At 43.1% G+C, this 23,871-nt stretch overlaps 1 protein-coding gene across 2 annotated transcripts in view; it reads left to right on the top strand.

The window, feature by feature from the left end:
* Positions 1-23,871, top strand: part of CAPSL (calcyphosine like) — a 37,378-nt gene that overhangs the window by 2,670 nt on the left and 10,837 nt on the right. For both annotated transcript variants that reach the window (XM_065546155.2, XM_015451272.4), the window contains exon 2: positions 21,528-21,664. In XM_065546155.2, coding sequence (XP_065402227.1) covers positions 21,528-21,664 — 137 coding nt within the window. The remainder of the gene's footprint in view (positions 1-21,527; positions 21,665-23,871) is intronic.

Here is a 23,871-nt window from a genome sequence, read left to right as displayed (position 1 = left end):
GTTTATTCAGCTACACTTCAGTCTGCCTTTAAGTACGTGGAGCATGGGCAAATTGAACCAAGTTAGCTATTATTTTGAGAGGGTGGGAGATTGACAAATGAGAGTCAAGAAGGAAGGCACTGGTACCGGATGGTCAGAAAGATGCGCACAGTGTGTAAAATGGATAAGAAAGGAAGTGAATCCAGAAGAGAGAATGAGGTAGGTAATGTCTGGGGTGAAAATGTAGGGCCAAAAGACTGGAGGTCCCATAAGGTCAGAAGCAAGTTGGAGTAATGGAACTGAACAGTGCAGAGAAAGTCAATCTTGAATTTTGAACTTTCAGTCTGGGCATAGTGGCTTATATCTGTAATCTCAGTATTTTGGAAGGCCAAGTTGGGAGGATTACTTGAGCTTAGGAATTCAAGACCAGCCTGGGCAACATAGCAAGATCCTGTCTCTACTAAAAAGAAGAAAACATTAGTTGGGTGCTGTGGTGCACACCTGTAGTCCTAGCTACTTGGGAGGCTTTGGTGGGAGGATCACTTGTGCCCAGGAGATTGAGGCTGCAGTGAGCTACGATGGCACCACTGTGCTCCAGCCTGGGCTACAGAGTGAGATCTTGTCTCAAAAAAAAAAAAAAAGAAAAAAAAAAAAGAATTTTGGACTTTCAGAGGAGACCAGATTTGGTTGAGAGAGAATGCTGAGACAACAAACAGATAGAGTTGAGTTGGTAGAAAGCAAGGAGCTCCAGGAACTTCATAGCTGCCTGTTGGATGGATTGCCTAGATGAGCTCTGGGTTTTCCCAGATTGATGACACCATTTGAAATGGAGAGGACATCTCTGAGGCAACATTCAAAGTCTCAGTGATTTATAAACTGACAGAACCAAAGAGGAATATAGGAAGTCTGTCCAGCTAGGCTGTGCTTCAAAGAAGGATGTGGGTATAGGTCATGACGTGGAGTTGACAGGCTGCATCTTAAAATTTGTGAGGTTCCTTAATACCTAGAATTTGGGGTAAGAGGTGCTTTCATCTGAGAAGACTGCAAGAGGGGTAGGGTTCCTTAGGCAAAATCAGATACCATCCAGGATAAAGACATTGTACCAATCAGTGTCTTGGCAGGAAATTGATGGCACATTCAAAAGTAGTAACAGAAAAGAGTTTAATGAAGGACAATTTACAGAAGTGTGGGTAGGGCTAAGCAATATAGAGAAAGCATAATGAGACACCCAGCAATGCCACAGTCAGAAGGGACAAGAAAGGTGTTATCCATAGCCCTAAAGGGCAAAAGGAGGAGTGGTTTTCATATCTCAATCAAAGCATTTCTGTAGGGAGGGCTGCCTTTGGTGAAGGATATGGTCACTCAAAAACTGTGGCTTGGCAGAGTGGAAGCTGGGGAAATAAATACTCCAACCTCTATCTCCTCCTCTCCTCTGATCTGCTGATGTCTCCAAATGGTGGAACACAGCTGGAAGCCAGCGAGCAAGGAAGTGTGGTTAACACAGTTTATGGAGGTCAACCTCTTGTAGCACAGATGTGGGTAGGGAACGGATCAGGAGAAGCACACGGACAAACAATATTCATCTCGTCAGTGACGACTGCTGTTCAGAGGTTGATCAAGATGAGGAGGCTTATAATTGAATAAGGAATAGAGGAAAATCTGGGTGTCTCTGGATGGAAGGTGTGCTTGGTGCCAAGAGGGCCAATCTCTGCTCGTAACTTGTGGAGGTGGTGGTGAGGTGCTCGAGAGCAAGGAGTGGGAGTGTTTAGCTCGTAGAATAACACTTTTGGCTTCAACTGTTGCTTTAATCACTTGGTGAATGAAATAAGAATTTTCCTTGTAAAATGTTGCTCTTTATTCTGATATCAGACAGCTTTGTATAAAGAAAACATATCAAGGTTCAAAAGAGCAGTTTTCTGTATTTCAGAAGTCAACAGATTGGCATTTGGGAGAAGATGGCATTACAAGACACTGAAATGTAGAAATGGCCACGAGTTGGCTTCTCACAGGGTTCCTAATGCCCACGAACATTTGTTCAATTAATGATATTCTTTGGAACAGATTGTCTCCCACATTTTTAGCCATAATTCCATTGCCACTCAACATCTTGCTTTTCCTGCAGTCTGAGAATAATTTTAAAATTCTTGTATATTTTCTTCTAAACTGAAGTCAAATAGAATTAAAATTTCCCAAACTAAAAAGTACAGTTTGAGACAGCAGGACAGTCTTTGGTTGAGAGGTGGATGACAGCTCTTCTTACTTTCTTTGGAAGCTCTGCTTAGTGTGTGTCCCCTCTGCAGTTACCCCTCTAGCATAGACAGGAGTTCTTCACGCCTACGGAGGAGCAGGCAAACACTCTTCAGTAACAAACAGCATCAGTCCTTCTTACTTAGTGTACTTTGGACTCAATATTGCTAATAAGCCTGACCCAGTTTTATAAATGAGTGCCCTGTGAGAAATGCAAATCAAAACCACAATGAGATACCATCTCACACCAGTTAGAATGGTGATCATAAAAAAGTCAGGAAACAATAGGTGCTGGAGAGGATGTGGAGAAATAGGAACACTTTTACACTGTTGGTGGGACTGTAAACTAGTTCAGCCATTGTGGAGGACGGTGTGGCGATTCCTTAAGGATCTAAAACTAGAAATACCATTTGACCCAGCCATCCCATTACTGGCTATATACGCAAAGGATTATAAATCATGCTGCTATAAAGACATATGCACACGTATGTTTACTGCGGCACTATTCACAATAGCAAAGACTTGGAACCAACCCAAATGTCCATCAATGATGGACTGGATTAAGAAAATGTGGCACATATACACCATGGAATACTATGCAGCCATAAAAAAGGATGAGCTCATGTCCTTTGTAGGGACATGGATGCAGCTGGAAACCATTGTTCTCAGCAAACTATCGCAAGGGCAGAAAACCAAACACTGCATGTTCTCACTCATAGGTGGGAATTGAACAATGAGATTACTTGGACACAGGGTGGGGAACATCACACACCAGAGCCTGTCATGGGGTGGGGGTAGGGGGTAGGGATAGCATTAAGAGATATACCTAGTGTAAATGACGAGTTAACGGGTGCAGCGCACCAACATGGCACATGCATACATACATATGTAACAAACCTGCACATTGTGCACATGTACCTTAGAACTTAAAGTATCATTTAAAAAAATGAGTGTCCTGTGGTGACTATAGGGGTTCCCTGTTTTAAAAAATGAACATTTTCTGAGATACACCAGGTCAGGGGCCAAATTTGGCCCATGGGGTGTGGTCTGATGTCCCGGGCCTAGATTATTTTAGATTATGTTTGCCTGCACTGACGACGTCCTTCCTAACTGCCCATGCAAAAGTGAGTCTTATTTGCTTTGGGTGAACAGAGGTGAAAAGGGAGAAGTCATCAATGTGTTGATGTCTGCCCTTAGGGCTTTCCTTAGTCTTCTGCATCAGAGTGACCCGGTTGCTCCATGTTTAGAAAGCTTCATGCTCCACATGGTTTTGTGAAATAAATTATCCACAGATAATTTACAAAAGGCTGCTGGGGGACTGGCAGATGCAAAAGGTCCTGCTCAGAATCTTGGTTTTGCTACCGATGTATGAACTGAGACAACCTCCAAATCTCTCTGTAGCTCAGCTTCTTTATTTTGTGAAAAGTGGATATAGCTATGTCTGTAACCTATACGAATTGTTATCAAGACTTACTTTATACCAGACAAATTTTCTGTTCTAAACAAACTGTGAAAAACTTGCAAGACACAGGCCACCCTTTTAGCAGAGAACATGGGACAGAGTAAGTGTGCAGAAAATGTTTCCTATTACTATTGTTCGTATCTTTTGCATAGTCCTGGAGGTCAGCAAAGTATTTCTATATAAGGCCAGAGAGTAGGAAATTTAGGCTTCATGGGCCAGAAGGTCTATGATGCAGCTATTCAACTTTTGAGTTGTAATGTGAAAGCCACCACAAACCATATATAAATACAAGCATGTGGCTATTTTCCAAAAAAATGTTATTTACAAAACCAGGTGGAGGGCCAAATTTGGCCCATGGGGTGTGGTCTGATGTCCCAGGCCTGGATTATTTTAGGTTATGTTTGCCTGCACTGAGGGCGTCCTTCCTAACTGCCCATGGAAAAGTGAGCCTTATTTGCTTTGGGTGAATGGAGGTGAAAGGGGAGAAATCATCAATGTGTTGATGTCTGCCCTTAGGGCTTTCCTTAGTCTTCTGCATCAGAGTGACCTGGTTGCTCCACATGTTTAGAAAGCTTCATGCTCCACACGGTTTTGTGAAATAAGCTGATTTAGACATGCTCGCACTCTTACTTTTTGGAATAACAATATTTCTTCTGGCAACTGAGGCAGAAACTGTAAGTTACCTACTCAATAGCCACTGTCTTCTTTTTTATAAACAGAACCTTGTGGGTGGCAAAGTATCCAGTCAAAAATCAGGTTTCCCAGACTCCTTTGGAGTGGCTGATGAGATTTACATAGAAGGAACTGGGCGAATCTTCTGGGAACCAGTTCAGAAAGGGCTGATTTCGTTGAGAAGAGCATCCTTCTTGCCTTTTTCCCTTTTTCTTTTCTTTTGCTTGGAGTGTGGAGGTAATAGCTGGAGCTGCTATGGCTATTATGTATGAATATTATATACCTTTAGGCAACTTTGAGTATAAAAACTACGCTAGGGTAGAAAGATAGGAGAGTCTGGAAACATTGATGACGACTTGAAGCACTTCCAGACTTCTTTTACGTGAAAGTAAAGTAAATCTCTATCATTTTCAGAGACAGGACCTACTTCTATTATGAGTTGCTGGACACAATTCATAACTGATATGCTGATCTACACTGATGTTGGCACTATGACATTGGATTTCTTTTTTTTTTTCTTTTTGGGACAGAGTTTTGCTCTTGTTTCCCAGGCTGGAGTGCAATGTTGTGATCTCAGCTCACAGCAACCTCTGCCTCCCGGGTTCAAGCCATTCTCCTGCCTCAGCCTCTGGAGTAGATGGGATTACCGACATGCGCCACCATGCCCTGCTAATTTTGTATTTTTAGTAGAGATGAGTTTCTCCATGTTGGTCAGGCTGGTCTCAAACTCCGGACCTCAGGTGATCCACCCGCCTCAGCCTCCCAAAGGGCTGGGATTACAGATGTGAGCCACCGCGCCTGACCTGACATTGGATTTTTATCCCTTAACACTTTTTGGTTTTCTAGAAGTATCAGTTAAGAACAACTAGGATACAAATAATTGACTAGATTTCTAAGTGGTCATAAAATAAACATTAAAATAGACAAATGACTCCAAAAGAAGCATTCATTCTAACGGACTGCAAGATAGTTACTAAGTGATTTTGGTGACTAATGGCTGCAAAAGGGCAAATGTCCGCCAGAGCTGTGGCTTTACCTGCATCTAAAAGGGTGATAGAAGATGTACCAGTTGGGCTTTGTCCTTGCAGTGGGTTTGAAATAATTTTCTGAGGTCACGACTTCATAGCAAAAATGGAATATTTGAAAGTTACCTGGTTGATCTTAAGAGCATAACCATTGAAATCAACAGAAGTTTTATTTTTCTTTTGTCTTGGTTTTATTTATTTGTTTATTTATTTCTCTATTTTGCAATTCAGCTAAATCTTTGCTTACCTTCGCATAGTTTAGGTAGCTTCTTATTCTGTTTCTTTAAGATGTTGCATCGAGCAGGTTGACCTAACTCAGAATAGACTGTAAGCTATTTCTTGGTAAAAACCCTAGAGACTCAAGGCACAGCAAAGGGAAAAGCAAGATGGAGAAGACAGCAAGGAGAGAGCTATTAGGAGAGTGCATGCCCCTGACATTCCCAGTGGGTGCTTATTATGACAAGGACCCTGTAACCTTGGGGCCTCTGTATTTTATTAAACCTCGGTTTCTTTTTTTTTTTTTTTTAACCACATTGTGTCAGTTACATGGGTTCTTGAATATTATGCCAAGCTGTTTATTTTGTTCTCTTTCATAGTCAAAAGTGCTGGAGAGGCTGCCACTTGACAAAATTCTGCTGAGAGAAGTGGTTATAATGGAGTGACTTTCTCTCTCGTCATGATTCTCAGGGGTGAATCTCTTCTCACACTGGATTGCTAGTTATTTTACCCAGCTAAAGGTCACTATTTACGGTCAGTCCAAACATAGCAGGAATAAGCTTTTTGCCGTCTGTATCAGTTAGGAATAATTTGACTGCAAGTGACTGAAGACCTGACCAACAGCCTATTAAACAGATAATGCAAAGAGATTTATGTTTCTTACAAGACAGGAGTGTGAAGTCAAGAAATTGCCAACATTGGTGCAGCAGCTCGATGATGTCAGGGCTCTAAATTGGTATGGATATGATTCCCTTGGCCCTTCCCTCATGATTGCGTAGAGGCTGCCACAGTTCCAGACATTACATCCTCACTCAAGGCATGAGGAAAGCAAAAGAGATGAGAGAGATATTCCAGAGCTCTCAGCACTTTCCTTTGGGTCCCTTTGGCCAGAACTGGTTCCTATGCCTACCCAGTAGAAAGTGGAATACAGCAGAGAAAAAGGGGAATAGAATGACTTTCGTTCAGCCAGGTGGCAGTGTCTAAAAAACTAGCTGTAATTCAAATTTAATCAAGTTAAAACTACTTCTAGGAATGTAAACTTCCAAGGGTTGGAAGCTTGGCTGTCTCATCCATTCCTCTTGTATGGCACATAATAGGTGTTTAATAAACATGTGTTAATGCAGAACCAAGACTACAGTGAGGCAAGGTAGGTGTTTAGGGTGCACTATTTAAGGAGACACTCATTCTCAGGCTTGGGCAAGTGTATGGTTGACATTTGCATGATTCTGAGACTGTGTGCCTCTTTAAACATTATGCCTTTTTCTTACTTAGCCCTACCCCCAACCCTGGTTCAGTGAATAAAATGAAATACGAATATGTATGAAGTAAACACTTTATCACAATGATATTTATAAAATATTATTTTTAAAATGTACCATATCACAAACATTAAAATAAGGACTGAATTCACATCTCGAAGATCAATAGAAAGAAGTAAAGACTAGTTTACAATCCCACCAACAGTGTAAAAGTGTTCCTATTTCTCCACATCCTCTCCAGCACCTGTTGTTTCCTGACTTTTTAATGATCGCCATTCTAACTGATGTGAGATGGTATCTCATTGTGGTTTTGATTTGCATTTCTCTGATGGCCAGTGATGATGAGCATTTTTTCATGTGTCTGTTGGCTGTATGAATGTCTTCTTTTGAGAAATGTTTGTTCATATCCTTTGCCCACTTTTTGATGGGGTGGTTTGTTTTTTTCTTGTAAATTTGTTTGAGTTCTTTGTAGGTTCTGGATATTAGCCCTTTGTCAGATGAGTAGATTGCAAAAATTTTCTCCCATTCTGTAGGTTGCCTGTTCACTCTGATGGTAGTTTCTTTTATTCACAATAGCAAAGACTTGGAATCAACCCAAATGTCCATCAGTGACAGATTGGATTAAGAAAATGTGGCACATATACACCATGGAATACTATGCAGCCATCAAAAAGGATGAGTTTGTGTCCTTTGTAGAGACATGGATGCAGCTGGAAACCATCATTCTTAGCAAACTATCACAAGAACAGAAAACCAAACACCGCATGTTCTCACTCATAGGTGGGAACTGAACAATGAGATCACTTGGACTCAGAAAGGGGAACATCACACACCGGGGCCTATCATGGGGAGGGGGGCGGGGGGAGGGATTGCACTGGGAGTTATACCTGATGTAAATGACGAGTTGATGGGTGCAGCACACCAACATGGCACAAGTATACATATGTAACAAACCTGCACATTATGCACATGTACCCGACAACTTAAAGTATAATAATAATAATAAACAAATTAAAAAAAAAAAAAAAGAAAGAAGTAAAGACTGTGGTTTAGCATAAATGGGCTCTACACAAACCTGCCTATTGAGAGTGGCTGCAACATGCATTTTAAGCATTTTGAGAAAATTTATTTTGATGCACAGAAAAACTGGTAAGATGCCAGACCTCAGTGACATCTTATTTCCACAGTATGCTATTTCACTGAAGTATAGATGAAATGCCGTCATACTTTATGTGGTATGTGGAAGTTGGCAATCCAAACAAAAACCAGATGTTTCATATATTCATACATTTTAGAAAAAATTTTAAAAATAAATTGTGGGAAAATAGTAAATGATATGAAGGTAATCAGTGCAGAAGTTTTGAGTTTGATTTAAAAATCCTCACACATCTTTTTTTTTTCTTTTTTATTGTACTTTAAGTTCTAGGGTACATGTGCACAACATGCAGGTTTGTTACATATGTATACATGCGCCATGTTGGTGTCCTGCACCCATTAACTCATCCTTTACATTAGGTATATCTCCTAATGTTATCCCTCCCCCCTCCCCCCATCCCACAACAGGCCCCAGTGTGTGATGTTCCCCACCCTGTGTCCAGGTGTTCTCATTGTTCAATTCCCACCTATGAGTGAGAATATGTGGTGTTTGGTTTTCTGCCCTTGCGATAGTTTGCTGGGAATGATGGTTTCCAGCTGCATCCATGTCCCTACAAAGGGCATGAACTTATCCTTTTTTATGGCTGCATAATATTCCATGGTGTATATATGCCACATTTTCTTAATCCAGTCTGTCATTGATGAACATTTAGATTGGTTCCAAGTCTTTGCTATTGTGAATAGTGCCGCAATAAACATATGTGTGCATGTGTCTTTATAGCAGCATGATTTATAATCCTTTGCATATACACCCAGTAAGGAGATGGCTGGGTCAAATGGTATTTCTAGTTCTAGATCCTTGAGGAATTGCCACACTGTCTTCCACAATAGTTGAACTAGTTTACAGTTCCACCAATAGTGTAAAAGTGTTTCTATTTCTCCACATCCTCTCCAGCACCTGCTGTTTCCTGACTTTTTAATGATCACCATTCTAACTGGTGTGAGAGGGTATTTCATTGTGGTTTTGATTTGCATTTCTCTGATGGCTAGTGATGATGAGCATTTTTTCATGTGTCTGTTGGCTGCATAAACGTCTTCTTTTGAGAAGTGCCTGTTCATATCCTTTGCTCACTTTTTGATGGGGTTGTTTGTTTTTTTCTTGTAAAATTTTTTGAGTCCTTTGTAGGTTCTGGATATTAGCCCTTTGTCAGAAGAGTAGATTGCAAAAATTTTCTCCCATTCTGTAGGTTGCCTGTTCACTCTGATGGTAGTTTCTTTTGCTGTGCAGAAGCTCTTTAGTTTAATGAGATCCCATTTGTCAATTTTGGCTTTTGTTGCCATTGCTTTTGGTGTTTTAGACATGAAATCCTTGCCCATGCCTATGTCCTGAATGGTATTCCCTAGGTTTTCTTCTGGGTTTTTATGGTTTTAGGTCTAACATTTAAGTCTCTAATCCATCTTGAATTAATTTTTATGTAAAGTGTAAGGAAGGGATCCAGTTTCAACTTTCTACTTATGGCTAGCCAGTTTTCCCAGCACCATTTATTAAATAGGGAATCCTTTCCCCATTTCTTGTTTTTGTCAGGTTTGTCAAAGATCAGATGGTTGTAGATGTGTGGTATTATTTCTGAGGGCTCTGTTCTGTTCCATTGGTCTATATTTCTGTTTTGGTACCAGTACCATGCTGTTTTGGTTAGCGTAGCCTTGTAGTACAGTTTGAAGTCAGGTAGTGTGATGCCTCAAGCTTTGTTTGGCTTAGGACTGTCTTGGCAATGCAGGCTCCTTTTTGGTTCCATATGAACTTTAAATTAGTTTTTTCCAATTCTGTGAAGAAAGTCATTGGTAGCTTAATGGGGATGACATTGAATCTATAAATTACCTTGGGCAGTATGGCCATTTTCATGATATTGATTCTTCCTATCCATAAGTATGGAATGTTCTTCCATTTATTTGTGTCCTCTTTTATTTCACTGATCAGTGGTTTGTAGTTCTCCTTGAAGACGTCCTTCATATCCCTTGTAAGGGATTCACTGATTTTTTGGAGGGTTTTTTGTGTCTCTATCTCCTTCAGTTCTGCTCTGATCTTAGTTATTTCTCGCCTTCTGTTAGCTTTTGAATGTGTTTGCTCTTGCTTCTCTAGTTCTTTTAATTGTGATGTTAGGGTGTGAATTTTAGATCTTTCCTGCTTTCTCTTGTGGGCATTTAGTGCTATAAATTTCCCTCTACACACTGCTTTAAATGTGTCCCAGAGATTCTGGTATGTTGTATCTTTTTCTCCTTGGTTTCAAAGAACATCTTTATTTCTGCCTTCATTTTGTTATGTACCCAGTAGTCAGGTTGTTCAGTTTCCATGTAGTTGAGCAGTTTTGATTGAGTTTCTTAATCCTGAGTTCTAGTTTGATTACACTGTGGTCTGAGAGACAGTTTGTTATAATTTCTGTTCTTTTGCATTTGCTGAGGAGTGCTTTACTTCCGACTATGTGGTCAATTTTGGAATAAGTGTGATGTGGTGCTGAGAAGAATGTATATTCTGTTGATTTGGGGTGGAAAGTTCTGTAGATGTCTATTAGATCTGCTTTGTGCAGAGTTGAGTTCAATTCTTGGATATCCTTGTTAACTTTCTGTCTCGTTGATCTGTCTAATGTTGACAGTGGGGTGTTAAAGTCTCCCATTATTATTGTGTGGGAGTCGAAGTCTCTTTGTCAGTCTCTAAGTACTTGCTTTATGAATCTAGGTGGTCCTGTATTGGGTGCATATATATTTAGGATAGTTAGCTCTTCTTGTTGAATTGATCCCTTTACCATTATATAATGGCCTTCTTTGTCTCTTTTGATCTTTGTTCGGTTAAACTCTGTTTTATCAGAGACTAGGGATTGCAACACCTGCCTTTTTTTGTTTTCCATTTGTTTGGTAGATCTTCCTCCATCCCTTTATTTTGAGCCTATGTGTGTCTCCGCATGTGAGATGGGTCTCCTGGATACAGGAAATTGAAAGGACTTGACTCTTTATTCAATTTTGCCAGCCTGTGTCTTTTAATTGGAGCATTTAGTCCATTTACATTTAAGGTTAATATTGTTATGTGTGAACTTGATCCTGTCATTATGATGTTAGCTGGTTATTTTACTTGTTAGCTGATGCAGTTTCTTCCTAGCCTCAATGGTCTTTACATTTTGGCATGTTTTTGCAGTGGCTGGTTCCTGTTATTCCTTTCCATGTGTAGTACTTCCTTCAGGAGCTCTTGTAGGGCAGGCCTGGTGGTGACAAAATCTCACAGCATTTGCTTGTCCGTAAAGGATTTTATTTGTCCTTCACTTATGGAACTTAGTTTGGCTGGCTATGAAATTCTGGGTTGAAAATTTTTTTCTTTATGAATGTTGAATATTGGCCCCCACTCTCTTCTGGCTTGTAGAGTTTCTGCTGAGATATCTGCTGTTAGTCTGATGGGCTGCCCTTTGTGGGTAACCCGACCTTTCTCTCTGGCTGCCCTTAACATTTTTTCCTTCATTTCAACTTTGGTGAATCTGACAATTTTGTGTCTTAGAGTTGCTCTTTTCAAGGAATGTCTTTGTGGCGTTCTCTGTATTTCCTGAATTTGAATGTTGGCCTGCCTTGCTAGGTTGGGGAAGTTCTCCTGGATAATATCCTGCAGAGTGTTTTCCAACTTGGTTCCATTCTCCCCATCACTTTCAGGTACACCAATCAGATGTAGATTTGTTCTTTTCACATAGTCCCATATTTCTTGGAGGCTTTGTTCATTTCATTTTACTCTTTTTTCTCTAAACTTCTCTTCTCATTTCATTTCATTCATTTGACCTTCAATCACTGATACCCTTTCTTCCAGTTGATCGAGTCAGTTACTGAATCTTGTGCATTTGTCATGTAGTTCTTGTGTCATGGTTTTCATCTCTATCAGTTCATTTAAGGACTTCTCTACATTGGTTTTTCTAGTTAGCCATTCATCAAATTTTTTTCCAAGGTTTTTAGTTTCTTTGCACTGGGTTCATAATTCCTCCTTTAGCTTGGAGAAGTTGGATTGTCTGAAGTCTTCTCTCAACTCGTCAAAGTCATTCTCCATCCAGTTTTGTTCTGTTGCTGACAAGGACCTGCATTCCTTTGGAGGGTGAGAGTCTCTCTGATTTTTAGAATTTCCGGCTTTTCCATACTGTTTTTTCCCCATCTTTGTGGTTTTATCTACCTTTGGTCTTTGATGATGCTGATGTACAGATGAGGTTTTGATGTGGATGTCCTTTCTCTTTGTTATTTTTCCTTCTAACAGTCAGGACCTTCAGCTGCAGGTCTGTTGGAGTTTGCTCGAGGTCCACTCCAGACCCTGTTTGCCTGGGTATTCGCAGTGGAGGCTGCAGAAGAGTGAATATTGCTGAACAGAAAATGTTGCTGTCTGATCGTTCCTCTGGAAGCTTTGTCTCAGAGGTGTACCCGGCCATGTGAGGTGTGAGGTGTCAGTCTGCCCCTAGTGGGGGATGTCTCCCAGTTAGGCTACTCGGGGGTCAGGGACCCACTTGAGCAGACAGTCTGTCCATTCTCAGATCTCCAACTGCATGCTGGGAAAACCACTACTCTCTTCAATGCTACATCTGCAGAGGTTTCTGCTGTCTTTTGTTTGGCTATGCCCTGTTCCCAGAGGTCAAGTCTACAGAGGCAGGCAGTTCTCCTTGAGTTGCGGTGGGTTCCACCCAGTTTGAGCTCCACCCAGTTTGGCTACTTTGTTTACCTACTTAAACCTCAGCAATGGCGGGCACCCCTCCCCGAGCCTCACTGCCCCCTTGCAGTTAGATCTCAGACTGCTGTGCTAGCAATGAGGGAGGCTTCATGGGTGTGGGACCCTCCGAGCCAGGCACGGGATATAATCTCCTGGTGTTCCATTTGCTAAGACCCTTGGTAAAGCACAGTATTAGGGTGGGAGTGACCCAATTTTCCAGGTGTTGTGTGTCATGGTTTCCGTTGGCTAGGAAAGGGAATTCCTTTCCCCCTTGCGCTTCCCGGGTGAGGTGATGCTTCGCCCTGCTTCGGCTCTTGCTCGTTGGGCTGCACCCACTGTCCTGCACCCACTGTCCGACATGCCCCAGTGAGATGAACCCGGTACCTCAGTTGGAAATGCAGAAATCACCTGTCTTCTGTGTCGCTCACGCTGGTAGCAGGAGGCTAGAGCTGTTCCTATTCGTCTATGTTGGAGCCTAATCCCATACATCATTTTAATTAAAACAAACAGAGAAAAAAATAGCTGCTGCAACAGGAAGAGGCTAAGTAAAACTTTTCATCTTAACCAGAAGGGATTTACACTGAGCCTTAAGGACTTGAAAACCCAAGCAAGGACTTGAGATGGGAGAAGGGGTCATGTTTAGGGACTGTGAGTGGCCCAGCTTTGCTCTGTACTGCCATCCTCACTCTCTGCTGGTATGAAATCCAGCAGCACTCCAAAGCATTCTTTTCCCTGAAGTTTTTCTTTTCCTGCATCTCTTATTTCAGGAACCTTCTCTGAGTCCCCAAAGCAATTAATCAGTTTTAAGCAACATCATGGTGTAGCTGTTGCATGAAGTGACTTAGAACTGTTTTCAAGGCCGGGCATGGTGGCTCACGCCCATAATCCCAGCACGGGGGGGCCAAGGTGGGTGGATCACAAGGTCAGGAGTTCGAGACCAGCCTGGCCAACATGGCGAAACCCTGTCTTTTCTAAAAATACAAAAATTAGCTGGGCATGGTGGCAGGCATCTGTAATCCCAGCTACTTGGGGGGCTGAGGCAAGAGAATCACTTGAACCCAGGAGGTGGAGGTTGCAGTGAGCTGAGAACACACCACTGCACTCCAGCCTGGGGGACAGAGCAAGACTCTGTCTCAGGAAAAAAAAACAAAACAAAAAACAAACAAAAAAACAAAACAAAAACAACTGTTTTCAGCCCTGGCTCTGCTACTCCCTAGTGACACATTCTCAGACAAGTGACCTGGGTTCTTCAGGTCTCTGCTGACTTCCTGTAATAGGGCAGCAGTATTTGATAGAATCCACCACATGAGGCAATATGTGGATGTATGTAAAGTCCTTAGCCAAGGGCTTGGCCCCCAGCATAGTTACAACTGTATTACTACATGTTCTCTTCATGCCTTTATCTTGCCCTGTGTTGTGTTATAATAAGGCTTTACTCCTCTTACTAGAGGGTGACCTTGTAATTCCTATAGCTTATGTTCTCAAATTTAGGGATACATAAAAACCAACTAAAAACAATAAAATGCCCAGCCACAGCATCTACACCAAGAGAGTCTAATTTACTGCACTTGGTGAGTGCTGTGGGCATCTTTGTTTTTCAACAGCACCCACAGTGGTCCCAGGTCTTTCCCTATTGCAGGACTTCTCAACATCAGTACTGCGGACATCTCTGACTGGTAATTCTTTGTTGCTAGGGGCCATCTTGTGTATCTTGTGTAGGATGTGTAGCAGCATCCCTGGCCTCCACCCATTAGATGCCAATACACTCTACCCTACTTCCATTGCAACAACCAAAAATGTCTTGCAGGAGGCATTATCAAATGTCTCCTGGGGTTGGGGAGGCATCATACCCAGTTGAGAAGCACTTCTCTATAATTATCGCCTGAAGAGTTAGCACAGTGTCTTGCATAGCTAGTGGTGCTAAGGGTATGTTCAGTTGATTCAAACTCAAATGGGCTCCGTGAAGTAACTCTCACGATGTCAACAACACTGACAAACATTCTTGTCTGAGGCTTCTGTGTACTGCCAAAGCCACGTATTCAAACTGTCAGAGTCTTCAATTTCAGTCTCTTTGGGAGGACATCACTATTTATTCCTTTCCTAGCCACCTACTAGGCTATACTCAACACCTAGTGCTATGATTTGAATGTTTGAAATTCATGTTGAAACTGAATCCCCAATACAATAGTATTAAGTGGTGTGGTCTTTAGGAGTTGGTTAGGTCACAAGGACCCCTCCCTCATGATTATAAAAGTGACTTTGCAAATTGTTCAGCCCTTTTTTGCCCTTCTGTCTCTTCTGCCATGTGAAGACACAGCATTTGTCCCCTCTGGAGGACCCCGAGTTCAAGGCACCATCTTAAAGGCAGAGAGAATAGTCCTTGCCAGGCACTAAATCTGCTGATACCTTGATCTTGAACTTTCCAGCCTCCAAAACTATGAGAAAGAAATTTCTCTTGTTTATAAATTACCCAGTCTATGGTATTTTGTTCTAGCAGCACAACTGTACTAAGACATCTGAAATGCAATATATATTTCAGAAGGGCATTTTCTAAGGGGAAACTTATTGAGGAACTATGGGTTTTTGCCATCTACCATGTAGTAATATCTAGTTTATTGAATAGACTAAAGTCAGTGCAGATGGTTTAATTTTTTTCCGTTAATTGCCTTCAGACATGGTCTGTTGTATCTCTCTTCTCATACTGAGATGACGTTTCAAGTATTGAAAGGTCCACTGAGTCTTAATCAAAATTTCACCCTTATACTCAGTTTCCAAGTACAGAGAGAAAGAGCAAAAACCATATCAAGTTCCCCATCTCTGTGGGGGACTAGTCTCAGTGCTCAGGATCAAGCCTGAGCTAGCAGAAATAGGAAATGTTTTGTCTTGGATGAGAATTTAAAAGAAGGCAAATGTTTTCCACCTTCTCGGAACTAGCTTGATGCCCTACAAGCTTCATCAGTAGCTGCTTACTGTATACATTTCTCCTTTCTTCTCTTCTCATCGTAGAATGTTTTAAAAGCACATGGAACCATTGTAGCAACCCCAGGTTCCTTGCTATTGAAAATAGCTAATGTACTTGCACAGGCATCTAACCATTACAGAAATGCCTACAAATGTTCGTAAGGCAAAAATAATGACATGGCCTGGCTGTGGGGAAAACGGGCTCAACAGCATCAAGAGGTGGGTCAGGTGCTCGGAACAATTGGACTGCAGATGGCTGCTGTTGTCACAAGGTTGGACCTGCAGGACTTCCTCAACAGGACAGCTTCCTCGCAGTACCTGCTGTTCCAAGCATTGGGGTGCAAAAGAAGACTGTCCAGGAAACATATGGTCCAGCCATCACAACTGCACGTCCCTGTCAGTGGGGAAGCCTCCTTTTCCTCCTCAAACACATCTCGCCTCTGTCCCCTACACCACATTTACTGTCCCTTTCTATTTATCTAATTCTGTCCCTCCCTCTCCACTTTAAGACAGGTTAACCCTGCTCTTCTCTAAAGTTCATCCGAGCTGACTAAACCTGCTTCAGTTCCCTTTCAAGGAACTATATTTCCCTGTAAAAGGAAAACCAGGAATGTACTGTCAGAGAAGTCAAAGGAGGGAGGGTTTCTTGAGGGTGAGATGAGAATTTTCCATTGGATTTTGCAACAAAGAGGATGTAAAAGCCTTGGTGCCTTATGGTGTCTGGATCAATGATCTCTAGGGTTGCCTCTTTAGCAATAAGATCCCCTTCTGTGTTTGCAGGTGGAGAGGAACAGAGAAAGAGGGAGAGAGAGATGTAATTCAGCTTACTGCCACCAGGGAGCACCGAAGACAAGTCAATAGATGCGGGCTAGGGCTAGAGCGGTTCCCTCTTCTAAGGGTCCACGTCAATCTGTCTCCGAACCTTATAGAGGGAACCGTGAAGATATAGACCCCACGCATTTTCCGCTTTCCACATCCTTCCTACAATAATTCGCAAAATCCAGGCCGACAGAGAGTTTGGCGTGGCAGTCGGTTGTGCACCGGGAGAGTGGAATGAGATAGCCTTAATGGGACCACTGCTACTGTGGCTCCACTCTGCCTCTGCCCCAAATCTCCAGGCTTCTGTGAATATCCTCCCTTGCCACCAGCCACTGGAGGGTGGGGGTGGAGAGTGCAAGCAACAGCTCTGGATGCCAGCCCCGAGTCCGCCCTCTCCCTCAAACTGCACGTTCTGCCACTGGCCATCTTGTATCTCTTCCTCTCTCTCCATCCACACCGTCCAGGCAGCATAGCTGGAAACAACAGTCTCCCACTGGCTAGCCTTATGTCCCACCTTCCTATCCATTCTTTTCACTGTACAATGCAAACGGCCTTTCCCTTTTTAAGAAGACTTTGTGGTTTCCTGTTGCTCTCAGGACAAAGTCCAAACCTCACCCTGGCACCCCAGGCTCTTTGGGATCTGATGGCTGCCCGCCTGCTCAGTGTCATCTTTACCCCAAATTCCTCCGAATCTCCACGACTGTTCATCTCCCCCTGCCACCCATACATCTATTCTCCAACCATACTGAAATACTTGTACTTTCCTAATTATATTGGTTTCCCTCTTACCTTGGTCTAACAGTTGGTACACCTGCTCTCTAAAATATCCTTCTATCCCCACGTCCCCAGCCTCGATAACTACCACCTTCCATTAGGATGAAAGCTCAGACATCACCTCCTCTGAGAGGTCCTCAAAAAGCCCCACTCCCAGGCCAGGTAAGCAGCCCTCCCTCTTGTGATTGCATTCTCCACTCAACCCCCAGGCTGTAAGCGTTGTCTTGGTCCCGCTTTCATACTACCCCTGGCACACTGCGTGGCGCTTCCTGAGCTCTTAGTAGACCTGCGTGGAAGGCAGACTGAACCGCACGCCTGGCCGGGGGACTGCGCAGACGCCTGAGAACACGTGGTGGCGCTGCGGCCAAGTGGGTCGGGAGTGCAACCTCTTCTCCGCCTTGCACAGGGATGCGCTCCGTTGTCACCACGCCGGATCTTTAAGGTTCAGTCTTCTGCAGGCAGGGACACTTTGTGTACTGCTGTGAAGTCGGTGACATATGTTTGGGTACTGACTCTTGGCCTGGTGCCTGGCGCCTTTATTGAAACTTCAACGCTGAGGAGCTCCCTTCTTCACTTGAGATCCTGTGCAATCCTGCCTTCCTTAAAAGCCCCGGTGCTTAATAAACTTTTTGTTTTCCGTTCTGGTTAAATATAGGAGATCAGGATTCAAACTAATGAAGACTCTAGGCTATTCAAGGGCTTGGTTCTCTGAATAATTCCTCACACTCCCGCACTCTGTTCCTGCATAGTGCCTTGAAAAAGTACACAATACAATTAGCTAGTGGTTGGTGAACTGGGTGATTCAATGATTAAAAAGGATGGTTACTATGGGCATTTCAAGCTTCATGGTAGGGTAGCAGGAGAGAATGGACTTTTTTTTCCCCTTGAATTTATTAAAGACTCCAGATAAAAACTGCCCACGTCATCCCTGGGTAGGGTCAGCCACAAGAGGTGGGACAGCCTGGAGTACTGGGCTGGCTGTTTCTTGCCTTCCTGGACTTGATCCCACTTTCCTATGAGAAAGCACCATCAAACTGTGCTTTGAGATCCTTATATTTTATTTCATAAACCACAAACATGATGAAGCAGAAAGAGCCCTGCTTGGGAATCAGAAGCCCTCTGTTTTGGTCTTGGTCAGGACTTTTGAGCAAGTCACTTTGCCAACCCAAGCCTTCGTTTCCAAGTTTGCAAAATGAGGTTGCACCAGAGGATCTTAAAGGGTCATACAATTCTAACAGCGTGTGGATTACTGTGAGCCACGTTTCCGTGTGACTTGGGCAAGTTACCTGATTTCTCTACATCCTAATTTCTTTATCTGTGAAATACCAATAATAGTAGTAACTAGCTCATGGGCTTGTTTTACTTTTTTAACTTTCGCTAATTTACCAAGATGACCACATGCCCAGCACACTTTAAAATTTATTTTTTAAATTAACAGATAAAGTTGTATTTACCTTGTATAACATGATGTTTTGAAGTATGTATAATTGTGAAATGACTAAATCAAACTAGTAACATCTGTGCATGGGTTTTATTTTATTGAGATGAATACACATAACATAAATTAGCAATTTTAAAGTGTATATTACATTCACAATGTTGACAAACCACCATCTATATCAAGTTCCAAAACATTTTTATTACCCCTGAAGGAAACTTTACACTCATTAAGCAGTCACTCCCCACTGGCCTTCTCACCCCAGCCCCTTGCAACCACTAATTTGCTTTCTGTCTCTATGAATTTGCCTATTCTGAATATTTCACATAAATTAAATCGTACAATGTGTGACATTTTGGGTCTGGCTTCTTGTACTTAGCATAATGTGGCCAAGGTTTATCCACATTGTGGCATCTGTCGGTACTGTGTTCCTTTTTATGGCTGAAGAGTGTTTCATTGTATGGCTACACCACAATTTGTTTATCCACTTATCCATGGATGGACATTTGGTTTGTTTCTACCTTTTGGCTGTTGTGAATAATGCTGCTATAAACATGGGTATATGTGCACTGGTTTGAGTTCCTGTTTTCAGTTCGGCTCACGGGGTTGTTGTGGGAACTGGACACATGGTTACTACCTAGTCGGGGCATGGGGGCACCACTGATGCCTTTAATATTATTCTGAAGGTGTGCAAAGAGGGTCCTACTGGGGATCTGTCCCAGATCCAGGAGCCAGATCGCACTTTCTCTCCATGACTGGTTTTTAGTCTCTGTTTCTCTTCTTTCTCACTTACTGTCATGGATGGCAGAGAAAAACCAGAGCAAAATGAATAAACTGGACAAGGTAGGGGAGATGTCATGGGAAATGAGAATGGGAGGTGTATGGCTGGGGACAGCCATTGGGAAAGTATCATGAAGCAAGGTCGAGGGTCAGGAAAGATGGTGGTGGTCCTGGGAAGGATCAAGACTCTGAGATGGGTTTGGAGAATGAGAAGTGCATGTTGTCGACACCTGTTCCTGCTTCCATAGGGATTGGGGTGGGGATGGGGCACATGCCACTGGCAGAATATGGTCAGGGCAAGGGAATGGCTCAGGCAAGGATGAGTAAGGCAGCAGGAGATGGCTAGATGAGTGAATTGGTGGTTTTGTCCGTGACTCAGGATTCTGGCTGTTAATGAGGGGAGAGTTAGTGCTGAAGCTGGGAATGAGCTCTGGGAATTGTCAGCGTGAGGTCGGGTGACAAAATAGTAATAAGCAAACACCAGTTATTAGAAAGCTAAAGCTGCCAGGAAGGGCATGGTCTTAGCTGCAGGTGTCCCTGTTGGATGAGAATTGGAACATGCTCCTTGTGTGTGCCTGGCAAGAACGGAAGCCTCTAAGCGCAGGGTGTGCCACCGTCTTGAGTTCCAGGGAAACTCTGCTTAGGTGCCAGAGGAAGCAGAGGAAGACTGTGTAGCTTTAGACAAAGCAAGTTTTTCCTAACGTGGAGTAAAGCAGCTGAGACCTAGATAGGTTTCCTTCTTGACCCGAGGTTCAAGAGAACTGAAAGGAATTGCTCCCATCTTCACCCACATACTGGGAATCTGGATACAGGGCAAGAAGGTGGGATCCTGTACGTTGGTTCAGTTGAGGCTGCAAGAAAGTGGCCATGTCAAGTGTGTGCATCCCTGAATTGTCTATTCTGGCCTCAGTTATTGGTTTGATGAGATTCCCTTTCCCAAAAGTCAAATAAGGAGTACCCTGTGTGGGAGACCTTTCAGGGTGTATAGGAGAACAACAGTCTTGGCATAGACGAGGTTGTGAATCTGCAGGTTGCTCTCTTTGATGAAACTAATTCCGTCCTAACGTAGCACTTAGGGGAAGTGCCAGAATTTGACTAGGCAGGGAGCCTTGAAGCCAGGGTGGAACCACATTCTAATACTATTTTTTTTTCTGCACATTGCATGCTGTCCTTTGCACATCCTTCAAGCCTCTTGCCTCTCATTCTTTTTATTTCACAACTCACAAGTAACTTCTAGAGCCTCCTGAGAGCACCCATGAGACTTAGTGTTTTTTGAAGCTAGAATGGAATTTAAAGACCATCTTATCCAATCCTCCCATTTAACAGAGGAGGAAACACAGGCTGTGAGATTCACTCACAGGGAGGTTACCAGGCAGATGGGGGTGAGGAGTAGGGGGAGTTGTGGGGTGGGGATTGAAGAGTCAGGACTATAACCCAGGTCTCCAGGCTCCCAGCCCAGTGCTCTTCCCACTGTTGTGCAAGCTTTGAGAGCTCATGTGTGGTTACAGGAGTTTGTACGTCCCTTGGGGACCACTCAGGAGACAGCGCTTCACTGCACCCATCCTAAGAACCTTGTTAGGTGTTAGTGGACACTAACTTGTGAATCAAGGAGACCACACCCATTACTAGTAAGAATCATTAAGGATCAAGTGCTGAAAATCACATTCAAGACAGAAGCAACAAAATCGGAGGAGAACATTAAATGTCAGGGTCAAGGGAATATGGAAAATTCTACATAAAATAATGTGGCATATAAGGTTGGTTCAAAAAAGAGAGTATAGAGAAACTGGACTTCTTTTATGGATGGAGGAGGGCCTCAGAAAGACCACAGCATCTCGGGAAATGGTGATATATTTAAGATTATTGTCTGGGCTGGAGAAACCAGATGTCCTCAGGACTAGATAAGTAAGTTATAAATATGCCAGGCACACAGTTGGCATAGAGAAAAATGGGAAATTTTGAGAGGTTCCCTGACAGGGAAGGCTGTAGATTTCCTTCTCAGTGAGGCTGCTGTCACCCTGCCCAGCCAGAGGCAGTGGCAAGGCCTGGACTCTGCTAACATGCTATGGCTTCCCCTCAGATGGCAGGGACAGCGCGCCATGACCGAGAGATGGCAATCCAGGCCAAGAAAAAGCTCACCACGGCCACCGACCCCATTGAAAGACTCCGACTGCAGTGCCTGGCCAGGGGCTCTGCTGGGATCAAAGGACTTGGCAGGTAGGACTCAGCTACGGGTAGCAGGGAATGGAGTGGGAAGGAACGACTCGGCGAGGTGAGGCTAATGTTGGCCACGTGGTCTTGGGCAAGTCATTTCCTTCTAGGGCTCAGTTCCTTATTTGTAAAATGTGGAGTGTAGAAGAGTTGATCTATGAAGTCCCTCATAGTTTTTGGATCTTAGTCCCAGATTCAGCAAGACTCATATCTGCTACAAGACAGTGCAGCTCTGGGAAAATATGAGGTACGGAGATGCCTACCAGGACAATGAAAGGAACTCTCTCTGCAGCTGTGATAATAAAGTCCAGGGTGGAAGAGGGAGGAAGAAACAGCCATTTAGCCCTAATTGCAGAATTTGGAGTTTTGCTCTCAGGCAATCATTTCTCCATCACTTCGAGGGACACTGGTATTGCTTGTCAGATAACTGACGGCTCACTGCCAATGAGGTTCTATCAGCTGGGTAGCTCCTGTTCTCCCACCCTCTGTCCTCTGAGTGTGAATAGTTTTAAGGACTGAGAAACCCAAGGGGAAAGAAGATTGTGAGCCTCCTGAGGGCAGGTCCTGTGCATCATAACAAACTCCATCAAGAGCCTGCCATGGGCCAGGCATTGGACACATCTCAGGGACCCTTGGGTGAACAAGGCTTCTTAAGCCCCCATGGAGGACTAAGACTATGGAGTACATGAGTGATCTAAATGTATCTCAGTGGTGTGAGAAGTTGTATATTAGAGAGTACAGGATGCCAATGGGAGGGAAATCCAGCCTTGCACCCAGATGATGTGAAAGGCTTCACTTCCAGCAAGGTACTGAGTGTCTGGGAGACAACTCTGAACAGTCCCAAGTCTCAGACTAAGCCCAGATCTGTCAGAAGGCCAGGCAGTGGGGATATGGACCCTGGTGGCCAGGCTGCCCCAGTCCAATGGGAAGACCAGTCCCCATGCCCTCAATATTGTGTCACTTCAACCTCTACCCTGTTCATAATGGGTCCACATCATTGTCCTTAGTGCAAACCCTTGAGGAATCCCCTCTTCCACTCTCTGGTTCACTCAGTGGAATCCCTCCTGCTGCCTGTGCTGTCTTCATCCCATACCCACACTGCACACTGTGTCTCTACCAGCCTTTCCACTGGGAACCAGTCTACGGTGAACAGACACCATTCCATCCTAGGCCTTTTGCAGAATGTGCCGTCTGCCTGCCTTACTGACTTTGGCCTTCTCTAAGTACCTCCTAACTCAAGTGGAAGCTGCCCCTTCTCTTCCACTCCTACCTTAGGATCAGTTGAAGACTAAATACTCTCCTTCAGTCTAACTCCAAATCCCAGGTCATATTCACCCCTTTGTTCATTTATTTCTTTCCCATAAATCCTGTCTTAGAAGGGCATCTCTTCAGGTTAGACTCTGCCATCTTCCCACCTGCACAACATTTAGCATTCTGTGAAGTGTTGGCTCCTGGCACCATCTTTCCACCCTGTCTGAGTCTTTACCCTGACCAAGATCAAGATGACTTTATCATTTATAACCTTGACACCTTCATTTTTTGACATGAAATTCTCCTGGTTTTCAACAGTATATGTTCTTTCTTAGTAATTTCCAATTGCTTGTAAATGTAGATACTTCTCTAGTATCTAAATTTTCAAGACTCTTTTGCCAGTATCCTTAATTTATCAGACACCTTGGCTACTCCTGAGTTAGCACATCTCTACTCTGGCCCCTTGCCACATTCTTGGAATGATATCCGTTCCTGAGATACAAACTAATTTCACCATATATATATATATATACACATATACATGTGTGTGTGTATATATATATAAAATCAGGAAAGATATAGCTAATTAGCCAACTAACCAGTGAATATCTCTGTGTGGTTGCCTTACAGAGTATCTAATCCAAACAAAACAAAAGTCTTTTTTTTTTTTTTTTTTTTTTTTTTTTTTTTTGCAAATACGGCTTCTTCTGCAGCCCCTGCTGTCTTCGTGGTATTACTACTCTTCCAGGTCCTTGGGTTGAAAACTTTAGAATTACCTTCATTAGCCCACCATATTGACTCCTTTATTTTTATAATATCTTGAAATCTTTCTTTTTTAATTTTCATTCCAATTGCTCAAGTATAGACACTCAACATTTTTTCACTGGACTCTTACGATAGTATTCTTACTGGTTCCTTTGCTTCTAAGTTTTCAGTCCTCCAATTCATTCAACCCACTGTTG

Source organism: Macaca fascicularis, chromosome 6 (assembly GCF_037993035.2).
Source record: "Macaca fascicularis isolate 582-1 chromosome 6, T2T-MFA8v1.1".
In the NCBI taxonomy this organism is placed as follows: Eukaryota; Metazoa; Chordata; class Mammalia; order Primates; family Cercopithecidae; genus Macaca; species Macaca fascicularis.
This window is presented reverse-complemented; position numbering and strand designations above follow the sequence as displayed.